General features: G+C 46.6%; 1 protein-coding gene across 1 annotated transcript; it reads right to left on the bottom strand.

Annotated features, from left to right (window-relative positions):
• Window positions 1–497: 497 nt before the first annotated feature.
• On the bottom strand, window positions 498–20,715 carry LOC106568531 (sia-alpha-2,3-Gal-beta-1,4-GlcNAc-R:alpha 2,8-sialyltransferase). Its single transcript, XM_045692636.1, has 4 exons — window positions 20,085–20,715; window positions 17,856–17,978; window positions 14,777–15,334; window positions 498–1,229 (listed from the first exon to the last, which is right to left on the bottom strand). Exons 1-4 carry the CDS (start codon window positions 20,246–20,248, stop codon window positions 947–949), a joined length of 1,128 nt encoding a protein of 375 aa, XP_045548592.1. The 5' UTR covers window positions 20,249–20,715; the 3' UTR covers window positions 498–946.
• Window positions 20,716–20,925: the final 210 nt, after the last annotated feature.

The following is a 20,925-nucleotide window of genomic DNA, read 5'->3' as shown; positions in this document are numbered from 1 at the left end:
GGGAATCCATCATGGCCAGCCTGGGAATCCATCTTGGGCAACCTGGGAATCCATCTTGGGCAGCCTGGGAATCCATCTTGGGCAGCCTGGGAATCCATCTTGGGCAGCCTGGGAATCCATCTTGGGCAGCCTGGGAATCCATCTTGGGAATCCATCTTGGGCAGCCTGGGAATCCATCTTGGGCAGCCTGGGAATCCATCTTGGGAATCCATCTTGGGCAGCCTGGGAATCCATCTTGGGCAGCCTGGGAATCCATCTTGGGCAGCCTGGGAATCCATCTTGGGCAGCCTGGGAATCCATCTTGGGCAGCCTGGGAATCCATCTTGGGCAGCCTGGGAATCCATCTTGGGCAGCCTGGGAATTCATCTTGGGCAGCCTGGGAATCCATCTTGGGCAGCCTGGGAATCCATCTTGGGCAGCCTGGGAATCCATCTTGGGCAGCCTGGGAATCCATCTTGGGCAGCCAGTAAGAATCTCACTGGCCCATCGCAGCGGGAAAAACTGGTTGCAATGACATGTTTCATGACGTCATGGTCAGGTTGTACTATATACTGATTGTATAATGACGTTATGCTTATGTCTTTTTACAACTAGAAAAATACGTCTTTATATAGTTGTGATCTGGTTATCTAACCAGATAACAACCAAAATATAACGTCTTTCTCCTGATTTCTTGATGTCATCATTAAAAGGACCTTCATACCTGGCTGTACAGTAACAGCCACCAATTGGTTGTAATCTGGTTATTTAACACCTTATTAAACAGAAAACCAGTTTACAACCAGAAAATGACATAATGTGCCAGATTTAGCCTTTTACTCTGATTTGGTCCATGTACAGTCCGGTTCAGTCAAGTCCAGTCCAGGTCGGTCCGGTCCAGTCTGGTTCAGTCAAGTCCAGTCCAGGTCGGTCCGGTCCAGTCTGGTTCGGTCCAGTCCAGTCAGGTCTAGGCACAATGTGAGAGTGTCAGTTTGATAAGTCCCTCTGTGTGCATCCTATAGAGCAGTTTGAACTCTGCTGGCAGCTGGTGGGACTCCTGCCACTTGGTGGTGAACTTGGTACCCTTCTTGTCGTAGTAGTGGTAGGGAAGCTCCTTGCCCGTGTTGGGGTCCCAGCCAAAGGGCCAGAAGCCGTACAGGTGGATCTCCTCACACATGGACGAGGCCAGAGTGTACATGAGGATCCCCGTGCTCAGACGCTTCGGTGACAGCTGCTTGGTCTTCCAGTATCTGCAGCACAGACCAACAGAACAGACAGGGTTAGAGTGGGTACTGTTAGAATGGATACTGTTAGAATGGATACTGTTAGAATGGATACTGTTAGAATGGTTACTGTTAGAATGGGTACTGTTAGAATGGATACTGTTAGAATGGTTACTGTTAGAATGGATACTGTTAGAATGGATACTGTTAGAATGGTTACTGTTAGAATGGTTACTGTTAGAATGGATACGGTTGGAATATTTACTGTTAGAATGGTTACTGTTAGAATGGATACTGTTAGAATGGTTACTGTTGGAATGGTTACTGTTAGAATGGATACTGTTAGAATGGATACTGTTAGAATGGTTACTGTTAGAATGGATTATGTTAGAATGGTTACTGTCAGAATAGTTACGGTTGGAATATTTACTGTTAGAATGGATACTGTTAGAATGGATACTGTTAGAATGGATACTGTTAGAATGGATACGGTTGGAATATTTACTGTTAGAATGGTTACTGTTAGAATGGTTACTGTTAGAATGGATACTGTTAGAATGGATACTGTTAGAATGGTTACTGTTAGAATGGATACGGTTGGAATATTTACTGTTAGAATGGGTACTGTTAGAATGGTTACTGTTAGAATGGATACTGTTAGAATGGGTACTGTTAGAATGGATACTGTTAGAATGGATTGAAGTGTGTTTGTGTGTGTGTTTTTGGGGGTGTGTGTGTGTGTGCGCGCGTTTATGTGTGTGGTTATGTGTGTGTGTGTGTGTGTATGTGTGTGTTTGTGTGTGTTTGTGTGTGTGTCTATCAATCGATCAAATGTATTTATAAAGCCATTTTTTACATCAGCCGATGTCACAAAGTGCTTATACAGAAACCCAGCCTAAAAACCCCAAACAGCAAGCAATGCAGATGTAGAAGTGTGTGTGTGTGTTTATGTGTGTGTATGTGTGAGTGCTGTACATGGTCCAGTATTAAGTTGAAAATCAATTGAAACCATTGATGCATTATCCCAAAATGAAATTGGCCCCTCATCTATGAACACAATAGACACTGGTGTTTAATGCAGACGGAGCTTATTAAATGGAGAGATTCAGCGCGAGCAGGTTACTTTAACGGGATTGAGGGAGATGGTAGTACAACATGTCCCAAATAGCACCCTATTCACTTTCTAGCACACTACTTTTGACAAGGGCCCAGAGGGCTGTGGTCACCAGGGCCCAGAGGGTTGTGGTCACCAGGGCCCAGAGGGTTGTGGTCACCAGGGCCAATAGGGCTGTGGTCACCAGGGCCCAGAGGGCTGTGGTCACCAGGTCCCAGAGGGCTGTGGTCACCAGGTCCCAGAGGGCTGTGGTCACCAGGGCCCATAGGGCTGTGGTCACCAGGGCCAATAGGGCTGTGGTCACCAGGGCCAATAGGGCTGTGGTCACCAGGGCCCAGAGGGCTGTGGTCACCAGGGCCAATAGGGCTGTGGTCACCAGGGCCAATAGGGCTGTGGTCACCAGGGCCCATAGGGCTGTGGTCACCAGGTCCCAGAGGGCTGTGGTCACCAGGTCCCAGAGGGCTGTGGTCACCAGGGCCCATAGGGCTGTGGTCACCAGGGCCCATAGGGCTGTGGTCACCAGGGCCCATAGGGCTGTGGTCACCAGGGCCAATAGGGCTGTGGTCACCAGGGCCCAGAGGGCTGTGGTCACCAGGGCCAATAGGGCTGTGGTCACCAGGGCCAATAGGGCTGTGGTCACCAGGGCCCATAGGGTTGTGGTCACCAGGGCCCAGAGGGCTGTGGTCACCAGGGCCAATAGGGCTGTGGTCACCAGGGCCCATAGGGTTGTGGTCACAAGGTAGTGCACTATATAGGGGATACTGGTTCAGACCGCCACGGCCTGGTGGGATAAGCCCCGTCCTGTCTTCAAAGTTCAGCTTGCCGCTGCCAAGTCCCAGCCTGCGGCCACAATGACCATACCTGGCTTGCAGTCCTCCGTCTTAGTAGTAGGTTCGAAGTCCTCTGCCCTGTCAGGTCCTAGGTTTCCTGCCCTGCTAGGCCCTCAGCCCCCTGACCTGGAGACCCACCGTTCCCTGACCTGGTTACCCACCGTTCCCTGACTTGGGGATCCACCGTTCCCTGACCTGGTGATCCACCGTTCCCTGACCTGGTGATCCACCGTTCCCTGACCTGGGGACCCACCGTTCCCTGAGCTGGTGACCCACCGTTCCCTGAGCTGGTGATCCACCGTTCCCTGACCTGGGGACCCACCGTTCCCTGACCTGGGGATCCACCGTTCCCTGACCTGGGGACCCACCGTTCCCTGACTTGGGGACCCTCTGGCCACTGCACCTGGGGAACCCCTGACCTCGTCTCTGGGGCTTAGCCGGGCCCTGCCTCCAGATTCCCGACGAGCCTCACCCAGGGATCCCAGCCTGTTCCACTATGGGAGACATCGCGTTCAGCAGTGGTGAAAGAGTCACCAACCTCAGTGAGCTACCAAAGACAGTTGTGGCAGGCGTGCCACATTCCTCCTTCAGCTGCGGCCAGCCTCCGGCATTGTACTCAGCGCCCACGGAAGGGCCCCAGTGGCCCTGCAACAGCTGAGTTAGTGGATCCTCTGCCACGACACTGTTCCTGCAACATTGTGCACCCTCCTGTCCCCCATGGTTCTTTAAAGTGACACTGGCTATCAACTGCCCCTCTAGTACGGCCAGACTGTGAAAAAGGAAATGCCTGTACACATGACTTCCCCACAGTCCGGTTAGCAAGTTCTGGTTAACGACCAAGTTGACTGTTTATTTTAGGAAGATTGTCAATGGATCCAAGAAGTGAGTTGTGGGATTTATTGTCGGGAGGTTTCTTACCTACGTTGAGATGATGATTGACTGCAAAAAATTGCCTTTAGGCCTAATTACCTCTGTAGTTGTATAGTACTGCTGCAGCTTGTATATTTCAGATACTGTAAAGACCGACGCTGGACAGGAGAAGCAGGTACGGGGAGTCAGACATTTATTCGGAAAAACAAACAAAGAACAAGACAGGAACAGCGTCAGCACATGGGCAACACGAACATATGACAAACAATGCAGCAGCGGGGAACAGAGCTGGGGAACTGACAAATATAGGGGAGGTAATAAACAGGTGATTGAGTGAGTCCAGGTGAGTCCAATATCGCTGAAGCGCGTGACGAGGGAAGGCAGGTGTGCGTAAATGATGGTGGCAGGAGAGCGTAATGCAGGGCAGCCTGGCGCCCTCGAGCACCAGGGGGGAAGAGCGGGAGCAGACGTGACAGTACCCCCCCCCAGAGGCGCCACCCGGCGTCCCACCTGGGCGAGCCAGCCGAGACATGGGCGCAGGGCAAGCCAGCTGGGGATAAACTCCCCACGAAACGGCAGGGGCGTGGGAGCCTAGTGAGCCGGCTGAGGCATAGGAGCCTGTCGATCCCGCTGAGGCATGGAAGCCCGATGATCCGGCGGAGCATGACGTGGGATGGGAACCTGCCAAGCCAACTGAGACAAGGAAACCTCTCGAGCCAGCTAGGGCGAGGAAACCTGACGAGCTGGCTTAGGCACCCCCGGTTCCATCGGCGGCGGAATCCAAGCCCGATGTCACCAACAAAACAAGAAAACTAATGGGCCGGCTGGGCGAACAAGACCTGACGATCCGGCTGAGACCCGACGTGGGATGGGCGCCTTCCGAGCCAACTGGGGCAAGGAAACCTCTCGAGCCAGCTAGGGCGAGGAAGCCCGACGAGCTGGCTTAGGCACCCCCAGTTCCATCGGCATCTACCCAGGACCGCAGTCACCACCAACCGGAACGCCAGTACTCCCTGATGCTTCTTGTGATAGCTGCTGCATTCTGTAAGGGCCGACGCCGGACAGGAGAAGCAGATACGGGGAGTCAGACATTTATTCGGGAACAGACATAGAACAAGACAGGAACAGCGTCAGCACACGGGCAACACGGACATATGACAAAACAATGCAACAGCGGGGAACAGAGCTGGGGAACTGACAAATATAGGGGAGGTAATAAACAGGTGATTGAGTGAGTCCAGGTGAGTCCAATATCGCTGAAGTGCGTGACGAGGGAAGGCAGGTGTGCGTAAATGATGGTGGCAGGAGAGCGTAATGCAGGGCAGCCTAGCACCCTCGAGCACCGGGGGGGGGAAGAGCTGGAGCAGTCGTGACAGATACCCCATTTGCATGTTGTTTATATTGCTTTGGATGCATGATTGTTTAGAGCTGGTTAATTCCTATAGCCTATATGCGCACTTTAACACTTATTCGTGCTACTGTTAAGCCATGGCAAGAGATTCTAGAAGTTTCAGACTGTCCCCAGTAAGATTTATGACTCTGAGGCACCGGACACAGATCAGATAAGATCTACATTAGGCCAGAGAGAGAGGGCAATAAATCATGCCTTCCGAATAATTAGTTCTCTCTCTCTCTATAGCGAGACGTTTATACACATCCCTGATGTGTTTATGTAATGACATTCTACCAGGCTATGTACAGATCCTGTGGTATTGTGGCATTACTATAGTTAATATATATACACTACCGGTCAAAAGTTTTAGAACACCTACTCATTCAAGGTTTTCTATTTATTCATATATTTATTTATTTCCTCCTACCTTGTCACAACACAACTGATTGGCTCAAACGCATTAAGAAGGAAACAAATTAACTTTTAAGAAGGCACACTTGTTAATTGAAATGCCTTCCAGGTGACTACGTCATGATGCTGGTTGAGAGAATGCCAAGAGTGTGCAAAGCTGTCATCAAGGCAAAGGGTGGCTAATTGAAGGATCTCAAATATAAAATATATTTTTATTTGTTTAACACTTTTTTCGGTTACTACATGATTCCATATGTGTTATTTCATAGTGTTGATGTCTTCACTATTATTTTACAATGTAGAACATAGTCAAAATTAAGAAAAACCCTTAGTAGGTGTTCTAAAAACTTTTGACTGGTAGTGTATATGTCTCCTTTCCCCTATAGAACCACAGGTACATCCTACGTAAAACGAAGATTTCTGTGTGTGTAACGCCCTGGCCATAGAGAGGGGTTTTTGTTCTTTATTATGGTTAGGCCAGGGTGTTACATTGGGTGGGCGTTCTATGTCCCTTTCTCTATGTTTTTGTATTTCTTTGTGTTGGGCCGTGTGTGGCTCCCAATCAGGCACAGCTGAAGCTCGTTGTTGCTGATTGGGAGTCACACATAAGGAGCATGTTTTTCCTTTGGGTTTTGTGGGTAATTGTTTTCTGTTTAGTGTGTTCCTAACAGAACTGTTGCTAGTCGTTTTTGGTTTCTTTTGTATAGTGTTCGTTGATCATTAAAACCTTTTATGATGAACACTAACTCCGCTGCACCTTGGTCTCTCTCTCACGACAGCCCTTACAGAATTACCCACCAACAACGGACCAAGCAGCGGAGGAGGGAGCAGCACAAGGAGAGGCACCAGGAGAAAAGCTATCTGGAGTCGTGGACTTGGGAGGAAATCCTGGACGGGAAAGGACCATGGGCTCAAGCTGGGGATTATCGCCGCCCGCAATGGGAGATCGAGGCGGCGAGAGCTGAGAGGCGCTGGTATGAGGAAAGGAAGCGCAACGGACACGGGAGGCAGCCCCAAAACATTTTTTTGGGGGGGCACACGGGGAGATTGGCGGAGTCAGGCGGTAGACCTGAGCCAACTCCCCGTGCTTACCGGAAGCAGCGTGGTACTGGTAAGACACCGTGTTATGCTGTGGAGTGCAAGGTGTCCCCAGGGCGCGTTCAAAGCCCGGTGCACTGCATACCAGCCCCCCGCAAGTGCCATGCGAGGGCAGGCATCAAGCCAGGGCGGATGGTGCCAGCTCAGCGCGTCTGGTCTCCAGTGCGCCTCCTCAGTCCAGGTTATCCTGCGCCGGCGTTGCGCACTGTGTCTCCAGAGCGCTGGGAGGGTCCAGTTCGCCCAATGCCTGCTCTCCGCCCGTGCCGGGCCAAAGTGGGCATTCAGCCTGGAGTGTGGGTAAAGAGCGTCCGTACCAGAACTGCAGTGCTCCCCCACAGCCCGGTTTATCCTGTGCCTCCTCCTCGGACCAGGCCTCCAGTGGATCTCCCCATCCTGGTAAGTCCTGTGCCTGCTCCACGGACCAGGTCTCCAGTGGGTCTCCCCATCCTTGTCCGTCCTGTGCCACCTCCCAGGACTAGGCCTCCAGTGGGTCTCCCCATCCTGGTCCGTCCAGTGCCACCTCCCAGGACTAGGCCTCCAGTGGGTCTCCCCATCCTGGTCCGTCCTGTGCCGCCTCCTAGGACTAGGCCTCCAGTGGGTCTCGCCAGTCTGGAGCCGGCAGAGCTGCCCGCCAGTCTGGAGCCGCCAGAGCTGCCCGCCAGTCTGGAGCCGCCAGAGCTTCCCGCCAGTCCGGAGCCGCCAGAGCCGCCCGCCAGTCAGGAGCCGCCAGAGCCGCCCACCTGTCCGGAGCCGCCAGAGCCGCCCGCCTGTCCAGAGCAGTCAGAGCCGCCCGCCAGCCCGGTGAGTCCTGTGCCTACGCCTAGGGCCAGGCCTCTTACATGTCTCCTCAGCCTGGTGAATCCTGGGTCAGTGCCGCCGGAGCCGCCAGGGACGCCCGCCAGCCGGGCGCAGTCAGGGTCGCCCACCAGACCTTCGGCGCGGCCAGGTGCGCCACCTAAGAGGGCGACGCCAAGGGTGGAACAGAGGCCACGACCCGCACCTGAGCCGCCGCCGTAAGAAGGCCCACCCGGACCCCCCCTTCAGTGTCAGGTTTTAGGCCAGGGTGTTACATTGGGTGGGCGTTCTATGTTCCTTTCTCTATGTTTTTGTATTTCTTTATTTTGGGCCATGTGTGGCTCCCAATCAGGCACAGCTGAAGCTCGTTGTTGCTGATTGGGAGTCACACATAAGGAGCATGTTTTTCCTTTGGGTTTTGTGGGTAATTGTTTTCTGTTTAGTGTGTTCTTAACAGAACTGTTGCTAGTCGTTTTTGGTTTCTTTTGTATAGTGTTCGTTGATCATTAAAACCTTTTATGATGAACACTAACTCTGCTGCACCTTGGTCTCTCTCTCACGACAGCCCTTACAGTGTGTGAATACTATAGCTTATGGTGGTAGGGATGAAGATAATACAAGTTCTGGACTGAGAAGCATCCATACTGTTCTTGCCGGACAGCCTGCAGTGAGTCAGAACCAGGTATATCAGCATTCAGTCACTAGCGGGTGAGGGATCAGAAGCTAATCGCTCAGACGGCTCCAGCTAGCACCACCACTATTATTATTAGGCCTACGTTTTTAAACAAGATCATTATTATACCGGGGCTACAACAACACAGTGCAATGAGGAATTAATTGTTTTTTTAGTGACTACACAATTATTAGTCCATAAACCTCAGTTATTTAGGCTAATTTGAATAACCGCTCAAACGTCCTGTTTTGTTTCATGCCAAAATAAGTGCATAGGCCTAACAGCCTAGGCCTGACTATGCAAACATGTGGATCAGTTTGGGTCTATTGTCGACAGTTTTGAAGGTCAAGAAAGGTACATTAGCAGTGTTTGTTGTCAGTATGTAGCCAATCGGTGTTAAGATTGGCCTACTATAGGAAACTGGCTTCTCCTTTCCAACGTCCCGCCCCTTTTACATTCAGCAAGGAAGAGCAAGTGTGTATCTCTCGTCCAATAGGCTGATAGTAGACTAAAGAAAATAAGTCAAAATAAGTGTCCAACAAGCTTTTTGTAGTCTGGCTTTCCCTGCCGTGGGAGCGGAGAGGCCAGGTGCGTAATTGCGCAACAGAACAAAGACAGACAGGCTCCAGCTTTAGCCTAAGTTAGAAGCATACTAGCCCATATTTCATTAAGTCAATAGGAATATATACAGTGAATTTACACAGCGAAATATAAGAAAAAAGTATCAGATAATGAAATCATAGGTAGCTTACATTATGTGTGCTCCAGAGGCTGCTCCCTACCAGTCCCCGATTCATTTCACTTTTTTTTTAGGGACAAGAAATGTATCCTACCCAGGCTACAACAACACAAGGTAAGGAAGAATGTTATTGTTTTCAATTGAGTACAAAACTTGAGTATTAATAGGTTGCACCTCAGTCACTCGGTCGCGTCATGCCATTGTTGTGAACGTTCTCAAGCCGCCCTCTATCGGCGGCGCCGTAGTGGTGCCATAAAGTGGTGATAAGCCCAGTCATTCTGGACGGAGGCTAACTACTGTTTTGTCTAAATTACACTATAGTGTCTGGAAATACGATGATGTTGATAAAGTAGTCAAATAATTAGTAGGAAAAAACTTTTCTAGCATTATCATGTCATCAAATTTACTTTAAAAAGATGGCAATGTTGTCATTAGCTGGCAAAATTCATCAAAAATAGCTAGCAAAGCTAACGTTAGCTAGCTAAAATCCGGTTGTCTCCCCTCAATCTTAGCTAGCTAGCTAACGTTATAATCTGGTGACATCAGAATGGTGACAAAAAGGTTTTCCTACTAATTATTTGCCTCATTTTGAACGCCATTAGATTTCCAAGCCACTGTAATGCACTTTGGATGAAACCTTCTTCAACGCTCAATGACGATGCATTGAGTAGAATGTTCAGTTGGGTATCAGTTCAAAATGAACATTCAAAACAATACTGTGACGAAACATGCAAGCCATAAATACAGGCAACATCCACACTGAGCTAAAGGGTAGAGCTGCCGCTTTCAAGGAGCGGGACTCTAACCTTGACGCTTATAAGAAATCCCATATTCTCTCCGATGAACCATCAAACAGGCAAAGCGTCAATACAGGACTAAGATCGAATCGTACTACACCGGCTCCGACGCTCGTCTTATGTGGCAGGGCTTGCAAACCATTACAGACTACAAAGGGAAGCACAGCCGAGAGCTGCCCATTGACACAAGCCTACCAGATGAGCTAAATAACTTCTATGCTCGCTTCGAGGCAAATAACACTGAAACATGCACCGGAAGACTGTGTGATCACGCTCTCCGTTGCCGATGTGAGTAAGACCTTTAAAACAGGTCAACATTCACAAGGCCGCAGGGCCAGACGGATTACCAGGACGTGTACTCCGAGCATGCGCTGACCAACTGGCAAGTGTCTTCACTGACATTTTCAACCTGTCCCTGACCGAGTCTGTAATACCAACATGTTTCAAGCAGACCACCATAGTCCCTGTGTCCATGGACACCAAAGTAAACTGCCTAAATGACTACAGACCCGTAGCCCTCACGGCTGTAAGCACGAGGTGCTTTGAAAGGCTGGTCATGGCTCAAATCAACACCATTATCCCAGAAACCCTAGACCCACGCCAATTTGCATATCGCCCCAACAGATCCACAGATGATGCAATGTCTATTGCACTCCACACTGCTCTTTCCCACCTGGACAAAAGGAAGACTACGTGAGAATGTTATTCATTGACTACAGCTCAGCGTTCAACACCATAGTGCCCTCAAAGCTCATCACCAAGCTAAGGACCTTGGGACTAAACACCTCCCTCGGCAACTGGATCCTGGACTTCCTGGCGGGCCACCCCAAGGTGGTAAAGGTAGGTAATAATGGGGTCGGCATGTAACCTAGTGGTTAGAGCATTGGGCCAGTAACCGAAAGGTTGCTGGATCGAATCCCTGAGCTGAAAAGGTAAAAATCTGTTGTTCTGCCCCTGAACAAGGCAGTTAACCCACTGTTCCCCGGTAGGCTGTCATTGTAAATAAGAATTTGTTCTTAACTGACTTGCCTAGTTAAATAAAGGTTAAATTAAACAAAAACAACACATCTGCTATGCTGATCCTCAACACGGGGGCCCCTCAGGGGTACATCCTCAGTCCTCTCCTGTTCTCCCTGTTCACGCATGACTGCACGACTCCAACACCATCATTACATTTACCAATGACACAACAGTGGTAGGCTTGATCACCGACAACGATGAGACAGCCTATAGGGAGGAGGTCAGAGACCTTGCTGTGTGGTGCCAGGACAACAACCTCTCCCTCAACTTGATCAAGACAAAGGAGATGATTGTGGACTAGGCAGAGTTGCAAAGAAAAAGCCATATCTCAGACTGGACAATAAAAATAAAAGATTAAGATGGACTAAAGAACACAGACACTGGACAGAGGAACTCTGCCTAGAAGGCCAGCGTCCCGGAGTCGCCTCTTCGCTGTTCACGCTGAGACTGGTGTTTTGCGGGTATTATTTAATGAAGCTGCCAGTTGAGGACTTGTGAGGTGTCTGTTTCTCAAACTAGACACTCTAACGTACTTGTTCTCTTGCTCAGTTGTGCACCGGGGCCTCCCACTCCTCATTCTATTCTGGTTAGAGACAGTTTGTGCTGTTCTGTGAAGGGAGTAGTACACAGCGTTATACGAGATCTTCAGTTTCTTGGCAATTTCTCTCATGGAATAGCCTTCATTTCTCAGAACAAGAATAGACTGACGAGTTTCAGAAGAAAATGATAAACTTGGATTAGCTAACACAACGTGCCATTGGAACACAGGAGTGATGGTTGCTGATAATGGGCCTCTACGCCTATGTAGATATTCCATAAAATATCAGCCGTTTCCAGCTACAATAGTCATTTACAACATTAACAATGTCTGCATTGTATTTCTGATCAATTTGACGTTATTTTAATGGACAACAAATGTGCTTTTCTTTCAAAAACAAGGACATTTCTAAGTGACCCCAAACTTTTGAACGGTAGTGTACATATTACCTCAATTACCTCGGCTAACTTTTGACCCCGCACATTGACTCTGTACCAGTACTCCCTGTATATAGCCTCGCTACTGTTATTTTATTGTTGCTCCTTAATCATTTGTTATTTTTCAACAAAAATATATATGTATATATTTTTTTTACTCCAGTTTATTTTAGTATTTTAGCCACAATTGGCCCAGCGTTGCCCGGGTTTGGCCGGGGTAGGCTGTTATTGTCAATAAGAATTTGTTCTTAACTGACTTGTCTAGTTAAATAAAAGTTAAATAAATAAATAACAGCATTTCACTGTAAGGTCTACTACACCTGTTGTATTCGGTGCATGTGCAAATACAATTTGATTTAAAATCCATGAATTGGCTGTAAACTGCAGTGAATAGTCTTCCATTTGAATAACCATTCAAAAGCCTGGCATTTTGAATGCATATTTATTTAGGAATAACTGCATCTAGCCTGCTTGATCAGGGCAACCATTTTGATCAGTTATGGGTTTTTTTTCTCTGCAGTTTAACCTACAAGGTCCAGGCACATTAACAGGCCAGTAATGTGGTGTATTTTTTCAGGATGTACAAGCTAACAGAAACACTCTAACGCAAGGATTTCTAGTGGCGCGCATATATGAATTACGATAATGCAGGAGCACAGAGGAAGTTGTATCCATAGTTTCCGCATTTAGCTTCCGTGTTTTAAAAGCTTTGGAAAATGAGGTGGGAAGCTCAATACGCTGCTGATCCATGTAGAGTTAGAGGAGAAGACCTAGCTACACAGCTAGCCGCGATATTTTAATATATACATAGTATTGGTCAATGATAGGGTTATATCCTGCCTGTTTGGCCCTGTCCGGGGGTATCATCGGATGGGGCCACAGTGTCTCCTGACCCCTCCTGTCTCAGCATCCAGTATTTATGGTGCAGTAGTTTATGTGTCGGGGGGCTAGGGTCAGTCTGTTATATCTGGAGTATTTCTCCTGTCTTATCCGGTGTCCTGTGTGAATTTAAGTATGCTCTCTCTAATTCTCTCCTTCTTTCTTTCTTTCTTTCTTTCTCTCTCTCGGAGGTCCTGAGCCCTAGGACCATGCCTCAGGACTACCTGGCATGATGACTCCTTGCTGTCCCCAGTCCACCTGGCCGTGCTGCTGCTCCAGTTTCAACTGTTCTGCCTGCGGCTATGGAACCCTGACCTGTTCACCGGACGTGCTACCTGTCCCAGACCTGCTGTTTTCAACTCTCTAGAGACAGCAGGAGCGGTAGAGATACTCTCAATGATCGGCTATGAAAAGCCAACTGACATTTACTCTTGAGGTGCTGACTTGTTGCACCCTCTACAACCACTGTGAATATTATTATTTGACCATGCTGGTCATTTATGAACATTTGAACATCTTGGCCATGTTCTGTTATAATCTCCACCCGGCACAGCCAGAAGAGGACTGGCCACCCCTCATAGCCTGGTTCCTCTCTAGGTTTCTTCCTAGGTTTTGGCCTTTCTAGGGAGTTTTTCCTAGCCACCGTGCTTCTACACCTGCATTACTTGCTGTTTGGGGTTTTAGGCTGGGTTTCTATACAGCACATTGAGATATCAGCTGATGTAAGAAGGGCTATATAAATACATTTGATTTGATTTGATAGCTCTTCTTTCCTTAGCGTATTACTACATTTTCATGTCAGTTACTGGTGGAGAGGTTATGGTAAGAAGCATGGATTGTACATTGTTGAAATAAAATGACTTCAAATTTTCATAATCTATTTCTGAGAAGGACATACAAAAGTCAAAATGCTATGTTGAGTGTGCCCAATGCAATGTTGGGTGTGTCTGATGCTGTGTTATGTTCGTCCAATGCAGAAGAGGCTGGTGGGAGAAGCTATAGGAGGACGGGCTCATTGTAATGGCTGGAATATAATAAATGGAACGAAGTCAAACATGGTTTGTTGTGTTTGATACCATTATATTTATTCTATTCCAGCCATTAAAATGAGCCTGTTCACCCACCAGCCTCCTCTGGTTCAATGCTATGTTAAGTGTATCCAACGTTATGCAAGGTGTGTCCAGTGTTATGCTAGGTGTGTCCAGTGTTATGCTAGGTGTGTCCAATACTATGCTAGGTGTGTCCAGTGTTATGCTAGGTGTGTCCAGTGCTATGCTAGGTGTGTCCAGTGTTATGCTAGGTGTGTCCAGTGTTATGCTAGGTGTGTCCAGTGCTATGCTAGGTGTGTCCAGTGTTATGCAAGGTGTGTCCAGTGTTATGCTAGGTGTGTCCAGTGTTATGCTAGGTGTGTCCAATACTATGCTAGGTGTGTCCAGTGTTATGCTAGGTGTGTCCAGTGCTATGCTAGGTGTGTCCAGTGTTATGCTAGGTGTGTCCAGTGTTATGCTAGGTGTGTCCAGTGTTATGCTAGGTGTGTCCAATACTATGCTAGGTGTGTCCAGTGTTATGCTAGGTGTGTCCAGTGCTATGCTAGGTGCGTCCAGTGTTATGCTAGGTGCGTCCAATGCTATGCTAGGTGTGTCCAGTGTTATGCTAGGTGTGTCCAGTGCTATGCTAGGTGTGTCCAGTGCTATGCTAGGTGCGTCCAATGCTATGCTAGGTGTGTCCAGTGTTATGCTAGGTGTGTCCAGTGCTATGCTAGGTGTGTCCAGTGCTATGCTAGGTGCGTCCAATGCTATGCTAGGTGTGTCCAGTTGTGATTCAATGTGACTTGTGTTTATATGTAACTTGTGATCTGTGAAGAGTTTCCTCTTGAAGGACAATAAACGTAATCAATCAATCAATCAATCAATCAATCAATCAATCAACAAATCAGTCAATTTATCAATCAACCAACCAGTCTGGTGTGTCCAGTCTTACCGGTTTATGTACTGCATGATGTTGCCAGGCCAGGCTAGCTGAACCTTCAGCTGTCCTCTGTGCTCCACAAAGAAGTCGACCAGGGTCCTGGTCACCGTGGCCGAGGTGTGGAAGAAGAAGGCAGGGATCCAGAGTATGGCCCTGTCCAGCTTCTTCAGACTCAGGAAGAAGTTGTTCCTGTCCTGCAGTGTCAGCAGGTTGTTGTAGTACTTCTCCAGGATGCTGGGGTTAAAGGTCGTGAGGTTGGTCCTCCGCCCCACGTCCCGGTGGAAGATCTCGGTGGGAGCGAAGTTGCAGCGGAAGACAAAGTCAAACTTCTCGATCTCGGGGCCGCAGCGACTCCCTGTGAGGATGCCGCTGTTCCCCACCACGGCACACACATTGTAGTGCTTGTTGACGATGGGGGAGGCCTCGGGAAGCAGGGACTTGAAGTTCTCACCGATGGAGAACACGTACTTGTGGCTGGAGTAGTCATAGTGCATCAGCTGACCCACGCGCACTCTGCTTCGGATTAGGGTGAAGTTGTGGGCGACATCGATGTGCTGAGAGATCTCTTTTCTGGAAGATATGGAGAGATAAGACAGGGGGGGAAGTGTTAGGTAGCATCCAAAATCGCACCCTATGTCCTATGTAGTGTACTTATTTTGATCAGGACCCATATGGGAGATATTTGAAAGCTCAGGAAATATATACAGTACCAGTCAAAAGTTTCAAACACATCTACTCATTCAAGGATTTTTCTGATTTTTTTAAACTATTTTCTACATTGTATAAATAATAGTGAAGATATCAACAGTATGAATTAACATATATGGAATCATGGAGTAACCAAAAAAGTGTTAAACAAATCAAAATATATTTTATATTTGAGATTCTTCAAAGTAGCCACCCTTTGCCTTGATGACAGCTTTGCACACTCTTGGCATTCTCTCAAACAGCTTCATGAGGAATGCTTTTCCAACAGTCTTGAAGGAGTTCCCACATATGCTGAGCACTTGTTGGCTGCTTTCCCTTCACTCTGCAGTCCAACTCATCCCAAACCATCTCAATTGGGCTGAGGTTAGGTGATTGTGAAATAGCCCTTACACAGCCTGGAGGTGTGTTTTGGGTAATTTTCCTGTTGAAAAACAAATGATAGTCCCACTATGCGCAAACCAGGTCCCCATTGACGCACCACATTCACATAGAGATTGGATTCATAGAACTGTCATTTTCATTGAAAGCAAGTCTAAGAAGCGGTAGATCGGTTCTATGTGCGCTATTTCTCTGTTTCCCGTTCTTAAGTTTAGTTTTTGCATCTTCTACTTTCGGTTTTGTACACCAGCTTTAAACAGCTGAAAATACTATATTTTTGGTTATGGAAAATATATTTCACAGCGGTTTAGATGGTACAATGATTCTCTATTGTCACATAAACTGAAAGTAGCCGAACTATTAGAATATGAGCAACCAGGAAATGGCGGAGCGATTTCTGCATATTGCACCTTTAAGAAGTGTCCGTGTTGTCTGTGCCTGCATTATCCTCCACCAGTGGTAGCGGCCCACTACCCCACCCCTCGCACACTAGGAACCCCAAAATAAACTTTTATGCCTGGTGATCTTGCTAACTTTCCTTACGATCCAGTAATATCAATCAAATTCAATCAAATGTATTTATAAAGCACTTTTTACACCAGCAGATAATACATTAGCAACATTCCCTCCTAAAACCATTCCTAAAAACTCCTGAACAACATTCCCTCCTAAACCATTCCTAAAAACTCCTGAACAACATTCCCTCCTAAACCATTCCTAAAAACTCCTAAACAACATTCCCTCCTAAACCACTCCTAAAAACTCCTGAACAACATTCCCTCCTAAAACCACTCCTAAAAACTCCTGAACAACATTCCCTCCTAAACCACTCCTAAAAACTCCTGAACAACATTCCCTCCTAAAACCACTCCTAAAAACTCCTGAACAACATTCCCTCCTAAAACCACTCCTAAAAACTCCTGAACAACATTCCCTCCTAAAACCACTCCTAAAAACTCCTGAACAACATTCCCTCCTAAACCATTCCTAAAAACTCCTGAACAACATTCCCTCCTAAAACCACTCCTAAAAACTCCTGAACAACATTCCCTCCTAAAACCACTCCTAAAAACTCCTGAACAACATTCCCTCCTAAAACCACTCCTAAAAACACCTAAACAACATTCTCTCCTAACACTCCTAAACAACATTCCTCCTAAACCACTCCTAAACACTCCTAAACAACATTCCTCCTAAACCACTCCTAAAAACACCTAAACAACATTCTCTCCTAACACTCCTAAACAACATTCCCTCCTAAACCACTCCTAAACAACATTCTCTCCTAACACTCCTAAACAACATTCCCTCCTAAACCATTCCTAAAAACTCCTAAACAACATTCTCTCCTAAACCACTCCTAAAAACACCAAAACAATATTCCACTTAAACTACTCCAAAACACTCCTAAACAACACTGTCTCCTAAACCAATCCTAAACAACATTCTCTCCTAACACTCCTAAACAACACTCTCTCCTAACACTCCTAAACAACACTCTCTCCTAACACTCCTAAACAACACTCTCTCCTAACACTCCATAGCTTATTGCCTGGTCTAATCTCGGCACCCAGAACCAAATCTGCTTCTATCATTTTAATATTAAGGTTTGTCCCCAGAGACCAAGCCTGGTCTAAAGTTAGTCTGCTTCGCTGAGCCTGGTGTGGATCATGTTCATTAGGCCCACAAAAGGTTTTGAAAAAGGAAGGTCACTACCTTAATAACAACACTATTTTCTGATGTAAAATTATTTGCAACGTTAGTGCTTAATGAATAGGAATCGGCTGTATCCTATAGGCTACTTCACCTCTGCTCTGTGAAAGCCGTTCTGTTATAGCGTTAAAACGTTTTGCAACGTTAGTGCCCTAATGAACAGCATCCAGGTGTATCCTATAGGCTACTTCACCTCTGCTCTGTGAAAGCCGTTCTGTTATAGCGTTAAAACGTTTTGCAACGTTAGTGCCCTAATGAACAGCATCCAGGTGTATCCTATAGGCTACTTCACCTATGTTCTGTGAAAGCCGTTCTGTTATAGCACCATTTGGAAGTGTTCTCCTGGATGATCTCGTTCAGGGCTCTGGTCAGAGGGGTGAAAGCCGGGTCCAGGTACTTCGTGGCCAACTGAGACCTGTGGACAGAGGCAAACACATCACATTGCTACATTGGTTGGATAATATCCTGGTGGTATTGTATTTGTGAAGGGATTCGACTGTGGCTGTGGGGATAAAACATGGAGAGTTATGGAACTGGGGTGTGAGAGATGATCTTACATGTACAGTATGGTTAGTATGCCTAGGTTAAATAAAAATGCTTGATTTCCAAATAGTATCCTATTGTCTATATAGTGCCTATTGGGCTCTGGGCAAATGTAGTGCATTTGAACAGACGCCTCACAAGTCCACCAGTCTCAACGTCAACAATGAAGAGGTGACTCCAGGATGCTGGCCTTCTAGGCAGAGTTGCAAAGAAAAAGCCAAAGGAAGTCACCTCTTCAATGTTCACTTTGAGACTGTTGTTTTGCGGGTACTATTTAATGAAGCTGCCAGTTGAGGACTTGTGAGGCGTCTGTTTCTCAAACTAAACACTCTAATGTACTTGTCCTCTTGCTCAGTTGTGCACCGGGGCCTCCCACTCCTCTTTCTATTCTGGTTAGAGCCAGTTTGCCCTGTTCTGTGAAGGGAGTAGTTCACAGCTTTGTACGCGATTTTCAGTTTCTGGGCAATTTCTCTCATGGAATAACCTTCATTTCACAGAACAAGAATAGAATGATGAATTTCAGAAGAAAGTCTTTGTTTCTGGCCATTTTGAGTCTGTAATCGAACCCACAACTGCTGATGCTCCAGATACTCAACTAGTCTAAAGAAGGCCAGTTTTATTGCAGTGCTAACATAATTGCAAAAAGGTTTTCTAATGATCAATTAGCCTTTTAAAATGATAAACTTGGATTAGCTAACACAACGTGCCATTGGAACACAGGAGTGATGGTTGCTGATAATGTGCCTCTGTACGCCAATGTAGATATTCCATAAAGAATCTGCCGTTTCCAGCTACAATAGCAATTTACAACATTAACAATGTCTACATTGTATTTCTGATCAATTTGATGTTATTTTAATCCCTGCTGCAGTGTGTGCAAACCTGGTCAAGAACTACAGGAAACGTATGATCTCTGTAATTGCAAACAAAGGTTTCTGTACCAAATATTAAGTTCTGCTTTTCTGATGTATCAAATACTTATGTCATGCAATAAACTGCTAATTAAGTACTTAAAAATCATACAATGTGATTTTCTGGATTTTTATTTTAGATTCCGTCTCTAACAGTTGAAGTGTACCTCTGATAAAAATGACAGACCTCTACATGCTTTGTAAGTAGGAAAACCTGCAAAATCGGCAGTGTATCAAATACTTGTTCTCCCCACTGTATATATATGTTTAGTTTCTGTGGAGAGGAAGGGAGGGCATCCAATGATACAGCCTGGTGTGATACAGCCTGATACAACTTGGATTCAACAAAGGGGGGAATGATTACAGGGTGGAAATGAATCTACCGCCACTTTTAAATCAGAACCAAGGACAGCTCCCTTCAGCGAGCCAGAGAACAGCAGCCAGTGGCCAGTGCGTCACAGCTGGACGTTCAGGACCTCTCTAGCTGAGCATCATAACACAGGGGCCTTGTGGCATAACGCTCACAGCAGTACGAACATTACAACATGCGCTGTGCTTCTTGTTCATGACCAGATAGGATTAAATTCTGCTCTATTTTCGACCGGTGCGCTGGCTTGTTGTTGTACGTAGGGTATTCATTAATTTGGAGATTCGACTTGATATCAGGATGAATAAAATAAAAAAAACTGTGACATCCGGTAAATTCAATAATCGTGGGAAATATGGACACGTTGATTATTGATATGACCTTAGAATATGACGAGAGAACCGACAGAGGCGTCGTTATATTCATACTGTGACAGTGTATTTTTATTTATACTGTGACAGGCCTTTTGGTTTGTGGTGTAGCCTACTCTAGGGCTAGCAGCCTATGACACAAGCCTCCCTAATATGAAACCTCTGGTTTTAGAAAAAGCCCCCCCACAACTGCTATTCTGGAAATAAAAACAATAAAAACCGTTACATCTATGTATATGCTAGAAGAATGTAAAACTGCACACTTCAGCAGGCTATAGCCTACGCACATAGCACACGTTTCTATTGCGAGATGTTATTGCAATACTTACCGAAATCCGCTATGAAACATGTACATCCGAGAACCCCCTGAATTTGCATATTTGGGGGACGTGAAGAGAAAATCTTTTTTTATTGACACGTAGCTGATCAATGAGAGTATGAGCAGAGCAACACTGAGCATCACCAACCCCAGGACGCTCGCTATGCGGACCATCTTCCCGGAGTTGACATTCCCGTCTGTGCAACGACAAGGACAGCTATGTTACTATTCAGCGGAGGAGAAGCGACATGTCGGCTGGCCTGACATGTTTTATTTCATACCTAGAGACAGTCAGATAGAAGCTGAAAGAGGTAGCGGCAGGCAGCATCTGAAATGGTTCTTGTTTTGAAGGTATGTGTCTCTGTCTCTTGGCTCAGAGTGGTTTTCATTCTCCCGGTGCACCGGTCCTGCTCGGTTTTGGCTAGAAAGGATACAGCTTTTGTCAAAATTGACCTTTTGTAGCAGGTTTAGGAGAATTTACGCAACAAGTTGTTTTTACCTGCCTCCCAAAATAGGATAATTAACGTGGCAGGTTAGGATAATTAAGTTAAGGTAGAGGAAAAGGTTTAGGGTTAGCTAAAATGCAAAAAAAATAAATGTTTTGACAAAAGCTGTATCCAATCTAGACATGACAGTCCTGCTCGTTCCGTTCCATCCCCTCGCTGCGAAGCTGTATCCAGCCGTAATAATAGCGAAGGGAGATGCATGCATTTTTAATCGAATTAATGAACCTCACCAGATGCTTAAAGAAGCAGTGAACTTGTCAATAAATGTAAAAAAAACAACCCGCTTTCAGTCTGATGGGTATACAACAAAGTAGGTTCAATGAGTTAGCCACTAACCATGCAGCT

Source organism: Salmo salar, chromosome ssa13 (assembly GCF_905237065.1).
Source record: "Salmo salar chromosome ssa13, Ssal_v3.1, whole genome shotgun sequence".
Lineage (NCBI taxonomy): Eukaryota > Metazoa > Chordata > Actinopteri > Salmoniformes > Salmonidae > Salmo > Salmo salar.
The sequence above is the reverse complement of the archived record's forward strand: the minus strand, read 5'-3'. Positions and strand labels throughout refer to the sequence as shown.

Bases quoted from the DNA above. Each gene is read 5' to 3' on its own strand.
- LOC106568531 (XM_045692636.1), bottom strand. From the start codon at position 20,248: ATGGTCCGCATAGCGAGCGTCCTGGGGTTGGTGATGCTCAGTGTTGCT. The intron at 17,979-20,084 runs GTAAGTATTGCA...CTCTGTCCACAG, and splicing joins ATGTTTCATAGCGGATTTCG to GTCTCAGTTGGCCACGAAGT. The intron at 15,335-17,855 runs GTGAAGTAGCCT...CATATCTTCCAG, and splicing joins ACGGCTTTCACAGAACATAG to AAAAGAGATCTCTCAGCACA.